The sequence below is a fragment of the Wolffia australiana genome, chromosome 1, assembly GCF_029677425.1.
Source record: "Wolffia australiana isolate 7733 chromosome 1, ASM2967742v1".
Taxonomy (NCBI): Eukaryota; Viridiplantae; Streptophyta; class Magnoliopsida; order Alismatales; family Araceae; genus Wolffia; species Wolffia australiana.
Genome location: NC_135835.1, coordinates 13,461,123 through 13,474,490, shown reverse-complemented (window position 1 = coordinate 13,474,490; position 13,368 = coordinate 13,461,123). Strand labels below are relative to the sequence as shown.

General features: G+C 38.1%; 1 protein-coding gene across 1 annotated transcript; it reads right to left on the bottom strand.

Moving 5' to 3' along the window:
* Positions 1–9,711: 9,711 nt before the first annotated feature.
* FHIT (FRAGILE HISTIDINE TRIAD) lies at positions 9,712–12,241 on the bottom strand. The gene is made up of 4 exons (XM_078580838.1): positions 11,960–12,241; positions 10,382–10,528; positions 10,066–10,164; positions 9,712–9,989 (listed from the first exon to the last, which is right to left on the bottom strand). Exons 1-4 carry the CDS (start codon positions 12,224–12,226, stop codon positions 9,861–9,863), a joined length of 642 nt encoding a protein of 213 aa, XP_078436964.1. The 5' UTR covers positions 12,227–12,241; the 3' UTR covers positions 9,712–9,860.
* Positions 12,242–13,368: the final 1,127 nt, after the last annotated feature.

Sequence of the window (13,368 nt, the reverse complement as noted above, 5' to 3'; positions counted from 1 at the left end):
CGTCATTGGGGCTTCTCGTCTTGCTAAAGCCATTACACTGACTGTCAAGGAAGATCCAAGGACTGAGGTTGCTTATTTCGTTATTGTTAAAGATAGTCCCGTATTGTACTTATTTATTTCACTGCCTAAGTGACTTATGTACGGGAATTAAGTCTCTTAAACTCGGGTCTGGCCTGGGTCCAAGCCTCCTAGTGTACCTCACAGGTATTTAGATGTCAGCCAGAACTAGGACAAAATAATGTATAATCCATGTCATATATACACTTTATAATTGTCATCACGTTTGGTATTGAATACTCAGTATATTTGAGTACAATAACAGTCTATAAGTATATCCATTTAGTAGATACATCTGCAAAGTGGAAGGTAATGCCCTAGTGTATCATTGGTCCTTAGATTCTTTTTATATAATTGGCAAAATCACGGTGTCGGGTATGTCCAACCTTACGGTTGTGCCAGTAGACCGATACATCCTTGCCCTGGATGCCACCCAGGGGGTGTTTATTTATTAAATGTAGTAATTTTCATCATTTTTAGGCGTGGAGCGAGCTTACATGTCCCAATTACACAAGGACCCTACTCGCCCACGCCCATATTGCAGGAAAGAAAAAGGTACATAGGTGTTACCTAGTGAGGCTGGGAGATAGTCACTCGTGCCAGCAGGAGTTGGGGGAGCCCTCGTAGCGATGTGAAGTGTGTATTGTGTAGTCCACTGCGCCGTTCGCAGATGTTATCGTGGAGGTGCGGAACTTAATGAACTATCAGGCGAGAGGGTGAGCTCTCCTGCATCGAGCACTCCATGCTATCCGCCACTATTATGTTTTATTAATGTATCAATCTTTAATATGTTTTATTACCTATTGGTCATAATGTTCATTTTGTACTGTTTTTTCTCTAAAATGTTATAAATGTTTTAATAAAATAAATTATTTCCAAAAAATAGAAGCTACAAAAATGGAGAGGGAACTCTAAATGAATATATGTCCAATGTTATCAATATATCTAGAAAAAATAAGTTTTGCGATATTTTAGTGTGAGAGGCTTATTTATTGACCAAGATGAACCTATATTCTTGAATGATTAAATCTCACTATAATACGAATACAACGTTATCTACCTCCAAATTCCAAAGTTACAGACCTCAGAAAAAGTTTTGAAGCAAGATAAATCCTCCAAGATATTTCAAATATGGATAGTTTGTTCTTCACAAGAAACTCCAACTCGAGAGATAGTGCCTTCCCCCACTCTCCTTCACTCTCATTGAAAAATTATAACAAGAAGAGATGCAAGATAGATGATGGGTATTTAATTTACTTGGAAAAACAACTATGGAGCTCACCAAATATTAGGATATATGTGACAATATAATTGACGCTTAACAACTATATTTTTTTTCATGACTTGTCTCTAAGTTTTACTATCAGTAAAGTACACTTACTCTCTTCTCAATATTTTTATTATGCTTCTTCATAACAAATGATTACATACATTTCATTAATAATCTTCTCGTGCACATTATCATTTTATTGATATTTCACTTCTAGATATTCAAGATAACTAAGGAATGGTTATTTTGGTTCCATTTTAATATAACTTTTTGTCTCCCACACTGAACTAATTGAAATCAAGTGAATTTCATCTAAATGTTCTTAAACATAAATTTTATATAGGCTGAAATGTTAGTGTAAAATTTCTTTATGATTGGGATTGATGGATATTATGTGGCCATCAAGCTAAATCACACCAACATATTTTATTTAAGTTCATTGAACAAAATATTATGTTCCTTATTATTCCAGTGTGATGTTTATAATGAAGTTCATGAATATGTGCAATGACATAGTGAATTATGATGAGATCATAATATAGATATCACTAGTGATGTATCACAGTATGCTTGGATTGTTCGAATCGTGTTACAACACACATGATGGTTCAATATTTGCTAATGGATGTTAGATATAATGATTGATGCATGCAAATATAATGAATAATATGCAGCAGCACTGGCTATTACGATGATCAATTAAAGACACACAATTGGCTTAGTCAAACTCAGACCTTTCCAACGTCCTTTTTGGGAAAATTTCAGACGATATAAGGCGAGGGGTATATTTAATACCCAAGGACGTCCAAATCCTCTACAAGAGGACCTAATCATTCTCTGTCAAAGAAATCCTACCTCTCGACAGCGGTTGTTTCTCCTATTTTGGTCGTCTCAATTAAGTTCGGCAGAGAAACACAAATTGACGGCACTGTAAGAGATAATTTGACTGCGAAATAAAGGTAGGGGATGACACAACCTGGCAGGGTTAGACCCATTGTCCATGGTGAGGGAGACCCCACGGGAAGGCGTACGCTGAGGCAGGTGTAGCGTGTGCCCGTGGCAGAGGCATCTTCGAGCGTGTGGAGGCGTTGTGGCAGGCACGACGGCGTGCATGGGGTGCGCGTGATGATTGAGGCACGCGGGTGCTTGCGCGCGGCGAACCAGTGGCACTCGCTAGGACTGCGGGCAGTAAGGCTCTGCGGCACATGCGGACGGCGCTAGTGATAACTTGCCAATTAACAAGATTAATTGATGAATTCTACATTATATTTGCATGTTATCATTTAAAAATGAAGATAAATGACTTACACTTTGATTTTACTATTATTTCTAATTTTTATCATTTTTTACATGGTATTTAACCTCATTTCATTGAAGAAATATTTTTTACAGGGCCTTAAATACTTGGCTAAAGATTTGTAAGAGCTTTCCTAATTTTTATGGAATTTTTCCATATATTTTTTATAATTTTCTGACCAATATTTAGCCAAGAAATGACTTTTTCTAATTTAAATAATACATATTATATTTATATGGCATTTTAGAAAGTGTTTTCAAGATATATATATATATATGTTAAGTGGCATCCACATCATTCGCCCAAAATGCGGGCGAATAAGTGGATGAATAATATTTAATAAGATTAAGAAAGAAAAAAAAGAGCATTATTGGTTCATTATGGCATCGCAAATTCCGACCCCATAATGAGCGAATGATTGCTCTTCAGACAGCGTGGCACGGTCGGCGAGAGAGAAAAGAACGATTTTTAATTTTTTACCTTTACTTTTCATGCAATAAATGCATGCGGAGAATTGATCTCCGCGTGCATTGATTAAGTAATAATATTCCGTCGGTTAGCCACGTGCAATTAATGCACGCGGAAACTGACAGACATGCCTTGAATATAAAATAAAACAAGAATTATGGCGGATTTTAATAATGAAGGCCGCAGTCAATTTTTCACGTGCATTAAATGCGCACGGAAATTGACTGCGTACTATTAATTATAACGAAAAGGAAAAGTGTTATTTTGTCTTTTATGTTTTTTTATTAAAACAGGATGACGTGGCTCTCTCTTGACCATTCAAACGAGACAATCATTTCACGATGATTGCGACTCGTTCAAGCGCGGAAAAACGTGGCAGCGCACAATCCAAGGATGGGGAAAACGAGAAAAAAATGCCACCCAATAGAAAATTCCATTTTTTGAAAGAAAGATAAATGATCCAACAGCCATAATTAATCCTCAGTAAAACCTTGATATCCTGAGATCTAGATGTCCGATTGGGCTGAAATTTTCAGGACATGTTTGCCTTTTCTCCCTCTACAATCCAGATGGTTGTATCTTTAAATAGAAGTCTGGAAAAGGGATAAATTCACTTTTTGAAGCTCTCCCCAAGGATTTGGCCAGGAAGTAGACAGGAGTTGCTTTGGAAGTTCTTGATTCTGCACTCAAATTTGCAAGTTTCTGATTTGTATTTTAGAATTCTTCTTGAGAGATTCTAAAACGCCTTGGCATGGGAGAAAAATACATGCCCTAGAAGTTTTCTTTAATGAAATTCGCATAGCATTTTCAGTCTGACTCAAGATCTGATTATTAATCTTTAGTTTTAAATACATTTGGAACAATTCTGTATTTTTAGATTTTTTTTTTGTCAGATTTCACATTTTCCTTCAATTCTTCACTTTCTCTCTCTAGGTTAACTCGTCTAGTTTCTCTCTCCAGATTTCATTTATTGTTTGGAAATTTAATTTATTATATAAAAACTGGAAAAATAAAATTTCAGCCATAAGTTTGTCCATCTTGAACTCCAATTTCAAAATCCCTTTCCTGATTATTAAATTCCCAATTTTAATTCATAAAAGCTGTCTTAAAATTTTATAATAATTGGGAATTAATAATCCGAATTAATCTGATCTTATAATTGAAATGACTAGATCTTGAGCTTTTTGACCGAAATATTTAGAACCAAAATTAAGTTGTTACTTGATTTTGATTAATTAAAAACATTATTAAGTATAATTAAGGTTTATTAATTGCAAAATTGATTCAGCCTTGAATTAATTCATTAAAAATAAAATTCTTGCTTGCTGTCTCTCTGTGGTTTGACTCCTTGCTTGCTCTATATTCTATATTTAGTGATTAAGGGTATTTATAAATTTTATTGTACAAGTCTAAACGCCGAATCAACGACATATTTACACGCATATTTAGGCTTATCAGCTAGCAGCAAGGGCTGCAGCGGGCGTGGGACGTGTGCGGTGGTGAACAGGGTTGGCGCATGCAGCGAGGGTAACAGCGAGTGCGTTGCGCACACGGGGCGTGCGGTTAGCGAGTGCACGCGGGCACGCAAACAGCGAGTGTAGGTGGGTGCACGTAACAGCGATTCGGCAGCATGCACGGTGGGCGCAGGTGGTGAGGTCTGAGCAGGCGTGCACCAACGGCGAGCAGGGGTGGGCCGTGGCATTGGCTACAGGAGCGGCGGCGTCAATGGTGATGACGACAGCAACGGCGATGGCAGTGGTGGCTGCAATGGCGACGGCCAAGGGCGTCAAGAAGTCGTCAAGGTGATGAGTTCTTGACATTTTCTTGCTCGTCAACAGTCAAGAATCAAATTCTTGACCCTGCTCCAAGAATGTCCTGGCAGCAGAAGTGGAGAGATGGTGATCGTGATGGCGATTGCTCTTTCGGCGGAGGGTTGGCTCTACGTCAGTGGAACTGATGGTGGTGATGGCACTCCCACAATCTATCTACAAAACTGTAAAGAAACTCCCAACAGGAGGATAACTTCCAAAATTTTCAAATGAACTCCAAGGTTTCCCCTTGGGCACGCCTCCCTTTATATGGTATAGGAGGAAATGCCCGAGTGGGCCAAGGGGGAAAAGAAGTCATCTCGGCACGAGACGGTTCCACACATGTACAGCAAATGGAAAGAACGAAGATGATGGATGAGGCCCAAACATGGTGGGCCATCCAACACTTCCGAATGAAAACAACATGTATGAAAATAGAAAATAAGTACGTGCGACCCGCAGCTAGGTTGTGTACTTGAAGTTTGGTTGCGGACGTCGACTAGGGCAGTTTGAAGGGGTTGCTGACGTCCTGTGGCATTGTTGACGATATGGTCCCCCATCAACTAGTATTTAAAAATGTATTTTAAATATTATTATTCAATAGATAGTCGAGATGGAAATTGAATTATCTAGTTAGAAAAGCACTAGCATATCCTACTTGTATTATTAGTGTAGCCAATCATATGGCTATTCATGTGGTGACACGAAGGACAAATAGTGGGTACTCTTTGGAGAAAGAGTTCATTGAATTGATCATTATTAATCCCTGAATGGTATTATACCTAAATATCAATCAGCTTGATTCATGCCACAGTTGTATAAGTGATCCACTGACCTAAGACAACAAGAACATCTCCTGAGTGGGTGACTACATTTTGACTAAGACTTATGAGCCTCTAATCATGGATTCTAATAATTCATAGCTCTGATGTAGTAAGAAGCTCATGAAGATTATTGAGTGGTGAATTGGGGATTATTTATGCTCGGTATAAGAGGAGATTGACTCGCGAAAGACGATGCAGATAATTCCAGGCCAAGGTAGTGAGGACATTGGCAAAGGAGATCTCTAATGAGCGTGGTGACACATCAGTACTAATCAATTGATGGATTAGGGTTTGATGATCAACCATACCCTAAGTCATTTGATATTCTCATGCGGATGATGGATTATACATATATAGTAACCAACGACGGTAAAGGTTACATGAGAGACTGCAAACACTAGTCAGTATCTTTTATACCATGAGGTGTAGCTTGGCACCCCATGGGCTTGGAACTTAACCTATCGATTGGGCTAAATTGATCTTCACTTAATTGATCTATATGTTGATATAGGTAATTACTAAGGTTGGTCAATAATTGTTATTGGGTCGCTCAAGTTATTAATTAGAATGATACATGGGCCTATTGGGTCACACGCATAAGATCATAGGGGCATTGGTGAATATATTTTACTTTGTGGAGTTTTTGAGAAAAACTTAGGTGAAATTTTAATATAGAAGGGGAACTCATTTCAGGACCTAGGCCAACCCGAATAGAGAGCCCCACTTTCTCCACTATGCTCTCTCCTCCAATAAACCAATGAGAGTGTCTTCATGGTGAAAAGATCTTCAAGATTTTCTAGGAGAGTTGAAGAAGAAGAAAAGGTAGACATCCAAGGATAATGTGATCGCGTGGATACTTTTAGAGGCTAGACACGTGAACGACTTCAGAAAGATCTCAGAGTAGGAAATTCAAAGGGTAAAAAAGTTCTCCATAAGGTACATATGATGTATTGATGTTATAGATTGATTGAGAATTGATTACACGCTTCTGCATCATGGAAAACATGTTTTCCATGTTTGAACCAAGGCATAGAACCCAATATGGATTTTTTATCATAATAATCATGTGTTTCTCTATCAATCCATTTCCCATGTAAAGTCAGCTTTATATAAATTTTACATTCCCATATATTTCATGTTGTTAAACGTAATACTAATCATAACAATAAAATAATAAGTCAGACGAATCATAACAATGTTAGTCACCTAAATTTTGAAAATTATATATAATTGGACGAGCAAAAAATGGATGTATAGTATTATTAAATATCCTAAGAAAGTGTTTCCTACAGACATGTAAGTACCTTAGAAAATTAAATTGCATGAAAGAATTGATTTTAAGTCAGGCCTTGTGCATGATGCATAAAATGGTAAGTATTTAAAATCATTTACTACCTGAGATCTCTAACTTAAACATTAGGGTATTTTTTTACAAAATAAATTATACAGATCCTCCAACACATTTGTATTCCCCATTTTAGATGTTCTTAAATTTAACATAATTGCAATGCCTCTTTATCCACGTCTGCCCTCAACCATTCATATGATAAATGATATCAATAGTTTTGAATTATATTATCTCCCGCTACATCACTATTCTGAAGTATTTGATAACTAGTGAAGTAATATGTGTTCGGTTCTGGTGCCGTGGTTCAATCATGGAAAACATATTCTCTATGAAGTGGAAGCAATTCTCAAATTCTAAATCGATCTTGAAAACAAAAAAATCATATGTACCTTGTAAGGAACTTGTTCCACCCTTGATACGAAAGAGTTTATCGATTTTAAATTGATCATTAAAATCATACATTGCATGTACCCTAAGTATCATTAAGGATGATCATTAACGATCAATTTAAATTGTTCATTAAGGATCAATTAACCTAATTAAAAAAGTTAAGTTTCCAGCCGGTCGAGTGCTAAGCTACACTTTGTGCTCTAGAAGATACCAAGTGGTGTTAGAACTCTCTGATGGAACCTTTACCATCATCGATCACCGTATATGTATAATCATTCATTCAGCATGATTCTCGATCAACTTAGAGTATGGTTGATCGTGAAACCCTAATATATCATTCGATTAGTACTAATGCATAATGGGGATTATTGGAGAATACCATCTAGCAATCCTGGCCAGGGATTTGCTGCATCGTCTTCCTTGAGTCAAGCTCCTCTTATGTCGAGGGCAAACTTAATGGAATCCTAACCTTAACTCTAACCTTAATATGCCTGAGCTAAGACTTAATGGAGTACCCTAACCTTAATATATATGAGCCAAAACTTAATGGAATCCTGTGGTGGCATTGGTCAAAATATAGTCTTCAATCTATGAGATATTGTTAGTGTCTCATGTCAATGGATCAGTTATACAACCATGACATGAATCAACCTGATGGATGTAATACCATTTAGGGATTCATAAGGACCAATTTAATGAACTTTTTATTGAAAGAATACCCACCATCTATCCATCCTTAGTGTCTCCATGCTAACGGCCACAGTTGCGGCCATACTTATCATGGAAGTAGGATACTATATTATTATTGTATCTAGAATATTTGATGTCCATCTTGACTATCCACTGAATGGGAATATTTAGAGTACATGTTCAAAGACTAGCGATCACTATTTATGGTTTCATCATAATTCACTATGACACTACACATATTCGTGGATTTCATTATAAACATCACACTATCCATCAAGATCTGACGTAATACCATTCGTGGAATAATAATGAGTGTAATATTTTATTCATTGAACTTAAATAAAATATGATGGTGTGATTGGCTTGAAGGCTACATACTATCCATCAAGATCTACCGACTTGACTTTGAACCAGGTGTCAATCCAAACTTCCACTCCAGACTAGTGGCTTCCTGTCCTTGCTAAGCTTTACTGCTCCATTCTTCCACTCCTTATTCCGTACATCTATTTTCCTACTCCCTACTTCCACCTTGCGCTCCCTACATGTCTACTTGACTACTCTTGGCTATATAGCAGGGGACATTGTATTTCCTTGTGATATATCTTTGCTACGAGCCTTTGAGGTGGGTCTTTTACTTCATCGTTAAATAAATTTGGTAATCTTATTATTCTGTTTGATCTATGATTTTTTGAATTTAGGTTTTTATCCATATTCATGATTCATCTAGCCTCCTTTTTCCAAACATTAGCAACTCACAGTTTTATGCCCTACCAACTATAAATCTTGGCTTGAGCTCTTATTCACATTTCTCTCCAACTCTAATCACCTTGAGATTAGTGAAGTTCATAAAAGACCATGTACTTAACATGACAATTGCATTATATAAAAAATAGTATAAAAAGAACTACACTGTTTTATATATAAAATATGGATGACACTCAGGCTTTCCATTGTCCATTACCATTACAATCTTGGAGTACAATACAAAAAATAGTAATGAAAATGATAGGAGATCATCACTTTCTAAAGAGACCCACCATTTACATAAAATGTTAAGTGTTCCATGAGCACATTTTCTACAGGATGGCAGATCATCACTTTTTACAGAGGTCTGCCATTTACATAAAATGCACGCATACTTTGAAATGAAGAATACAAAGAAGATGAGGCCAAAGTGAATAAATCTGAGTGGGTGACAACAAATACTAAAAATTGGGCGCTCACTTTTTGGTAATGTGATTATTATTTGATATTTTACTGTATTTTTTCATTTAAATGATTTTTTCTGATGTTTTTCTATGTTCTTTGATGATGAAGAAACAAGACACCTAAGTAATGTCCGGTCACAAGCAACATGGAACACAGCCAGTTGTAGTGTGACCAATTATATAGTGGAAACCTTTTTATTCTTTAAAATAGACTTTATAGAGTACTTTTAAGTACATTATTCCTTCATCGGGAAATTCATGCCTACTTTTTTGACTTTTCTATTATGTATTTGAAATTGACTAGTCAACCTGACTAGATGGAGACCAGACCTAAACTAGATCAGACCAAACTGGACAAAACTTAAGCTGGGGGTTTTGACCTTTGCTGAAAACCAGGACAAGGATCATCATCATCCAACCCCAATTTGTAGGGTCATATAAAATAGGGAAGAAAATAAACATAATTCAAAAAGAATTCGAAGAATGCATATCGCACCTTATCACGATATCAACTTTGAAAAGAGGCTTCTGTATTCATTCGCTTCACGAGCCATCTCTTCGGAGGTTCTATCATTTCTTTCCTTATCCAAATCAAGCTTCTCTTTCATCTCACTCTCCTTCTTATCAATCTGAACAGAAGGCAGCGCTTCAGTATCTAGAAACCATGATCATATATGATACATAAAATTAGTGGAATTTGCATACTGCATCATAGATCTCGTCATTCTTCTCAAAGTCACCAGTCTTCCTTGGGAGAATATGAATGTGGACGTGAGGAACAGTCTGTCCAGCATGAGCTCCATCCTATGAATTAAATATTAGGAACAATGGAATTCAGATTTTAATATGAACAATCTAACATAATGTATGATGAAAAGAAGTAAATAAAGCGCCAGAAATTTAATATAAATGACAAATTCAGGACAGAAAATAAGAATACTAAGAGAAAGTAGACAGGCTAGCTATAAGCTTCAACATTATAGATGCTGATAAAATAAAGAACACTGAACTTTAAACTTACCTGAATGGCAAAAGTGAGTGAAGAGGCTTTGTGATATTGCTCAACTCGAGAACCAACATCACGAGCTGTAACCCACAAGTCACTGATCTCTTCCTCCTTGAGATCAGTAAACCTCTTTACTTCGCGCCTTGGGCACACAAGCACATGTACAACAAGTTAAGTTTTCCACATGTGAAGGTGCAGAAATGCTATAAATGCTCCAGATCGCTTGACAAGACAATAATATTTTTTTGACATCCTTTATTGACAACTTACGCTTGTTTTGAAATTTTAAATTTTCATCTTTAAGAGCAGTATATCCAAAATAGTACGCTCATATGAAATTAGTATTTAGGAACGTAAAAAAATTCTTCTGGTCGCTAGGTGAGTGAAAGTAAGATTGTAGATGATGAACAGTGTAGTTGCACAGAGAAACTTCACTCCTCACGTCGAAGGATATGACCTGTAAAATTAAGCGGAGATGATCAAAGAAAGTAATAATGCTTTGAATTTTTCAAGAGATCGAAATATAATCATCATCACAAATTTGCGTAAACCTTCAGAATTAGTCAAGTGCATAAACATACATTAAATTTTCCTTCAAATAGTTAAACATCCATCAAAGCATTGATTTTTATTCGTGGACGCATTCTTAGCCATTATGAGGAAAAAACACAAGAGCAAAATACCCAGGTTTGGATTGATAGAATGTAGAGATTAGAGATATGTAAAAGAAAAGTCTAGCAAAAAGTGAGAAACTCAATCGAAAGGTTGATACAAAAACTTATAGCCCAAGTATGTCAAATAATGATAGGGCTAATTAAGTATGTTCGGCAAGAGGGGCCAAGTGTTTTTTTTGCATTGAAATATAACTCGCTGAACCTACAATGGTGCGCATGATATCTACACTGACAAAGAGCAAATCATGGCGGGATGAAGGGTGAAATGAACTCTCTTTTGCTTCATGGTTGGTTTCAAGGCAGCCACTAACCGCTAAATTGAGATAACTTCCAGAGGAGGCCCATAAAGCAGAACGAGATCTGATTAGGACGACTATAACAAATTCTCCAGCATCGAATAAACGCGTAGGTAATTAAATTAAGAAGGCATCCTTCAAAATTCCATGCGACTCCCGCATCATTCTTAAAAAATGATCGAAACTGAGCAGAAAATTTATCCAGAAAGCACTGTTGCTTCCATTCGTTTCCTGTCATCTCGCACATAATATAGTCCAAAAGACAAAGTGATGAAAGGACGGTCCCACGACTATTCATGAATTCTAAATTTTCTTCAACCACAAGTCGATCACGGTGATTATGGAACAAGGGACAGAAAAACGGGAACATGCTAAAAAATCAGAGACATTCTTCGGGGTAGATCAGATCCAGGGAAAAAAAGGAATCGGGACTACTTCAACATGACTTCACACAAATGCCGAGGCCAATATTCCCTAAACGAAGGCATCAAGTTTTCTTCTCAAGAACGATACAAAGCAAATAACCATCGGTGAGAGCGGGACCATAGAGTAAAATCATCAGACGTTACCAAAAACAGTCATAAGTTGACGCTAATAGAAAATCGACTAGATTGCGAAATCCTACCAGGTACCAGGGGCCTGAGGTTCACCATCGCGTAGGAGAGATCAGTGGAGTGGAAAACCTCGCTCGGATTTATCTTATACGGCCCAAACTTGAAGAAATCAGATCCCATCATTTTAGAAATAGCGCAGATCGGAGCAACGAGCGAGCCACGCGACGAGAGAAACGCTTCGCGAGGAGCTCCGAATCTCGAAGAAGAAACTCCACCACGCTGATGGCCGCACCACCAAATTCGAGAAATCTTCTCCGAACGAAGAACAGACGCCATCGACTAAAGATTACCTTGATCGAATTTAAATAACCCGCCTTTTTCCCAAGAACAGTGCTCTCCCATCTTAGCCGTCCGATCCATTCCTTTCCTCCTTCGCAGCCATTCGATAAGAAGAGATGATAAGAATAGTTCCGGATCGTCCCGTCCGACGACGATGGACGGGACGGACGAATATCGTCCCGTCCCGTCCGGAATCATGCTGGGACGCGGACGGGACGGTTTTTTCGTCCGAGTGGACGAAAACTGTCCAGTCCGGAGGTCTCGTGACGAATTTCCGTTCAGATTTTCGTCCAACCTCGCGGACGGGATGATTTTTTCGTCCTGGGACAAAAAAACCGTCCTGTCCGTGTCCCTGCACTTCCAGGAGAAGGGTGATTAGGGAAGGATGACGGATTAGGAAGGACTGAACGGGATGGAATGGGACAGTGTTTCTGTCCCAGAGTAGGGTAGGTCCGCTCGTGCGACCGGTGCGAAAACCATGTAATGTGCAGCACGTCTAATACCTAGCAGCTAAACTGCACCGCACATTACACAGAGCCTTGCGCGTTGCGAATGTGTGAATTCATCAGAATTTTCAGCATAACTTGGTAGCTGTGTGTGTTTTTCGTCGCTTAACAAGTGAGTGAACTTCCGGGCAGAGGAAAATAAGACACCACTGGTGGTGGGGGCCAGGGCATGTACAGCATCATCGCCTCGAAGACACGCCACCACCAACATTTCCAGAGAGATAGCAGGGAAGTACCCCAGCGGCGGGCCGCCAGCTGGCATCATCAGCGCCATGTTCATCATGATTCCAACCATGGTGCGGGAAATTTGCGCGAATCTGTGTAAAGTGCAATTCAAATTTCCACACAAATTCACACCGAACACACAAGGGTTTTTGGTGGGAATTTTCAGTCCGCACTGCACGAACTTCTATCAGAGAGATTAGGTGGGACTGATGACATTAAGGGAGGAGACGGATGAAGGGTCACAACCAGTCCCAAGCCTTCAAGGAGAGTTTATTACACAAAAAATCACGGGACAACACCAAAATATTCACTACATTCAATACCAAAAATATGACTTCACCTTATAGACTGAACCAATTGACCAATCACCCACATGAGTCATTTATTTGATTTATGTTTTTTTAAGGA

Coding starts and splice junctions, on each gene's coding strand:
- FHIT (XM_078580838.1), bottom strand. CDS start 12,226: ATGGCGTCTGTTCTTCGTTCGGAGAAGATTTCTCGAATTTGGTGGTGC. Junction 10,529..11,959: donor TCAGGCCCCTGGTACCTGGT/AGGATTTCGCAA, acceptor TAACTTGTTGTA/CATGTGCTTGTGTGCCCAAG. Junction 9,990..10,065: donor ATGACGAGATCTATGATGCA/GTATGCAAATTC, acceptor CCTTCTGTTCAG/ATTGATAAGAAGGAGAGTGA.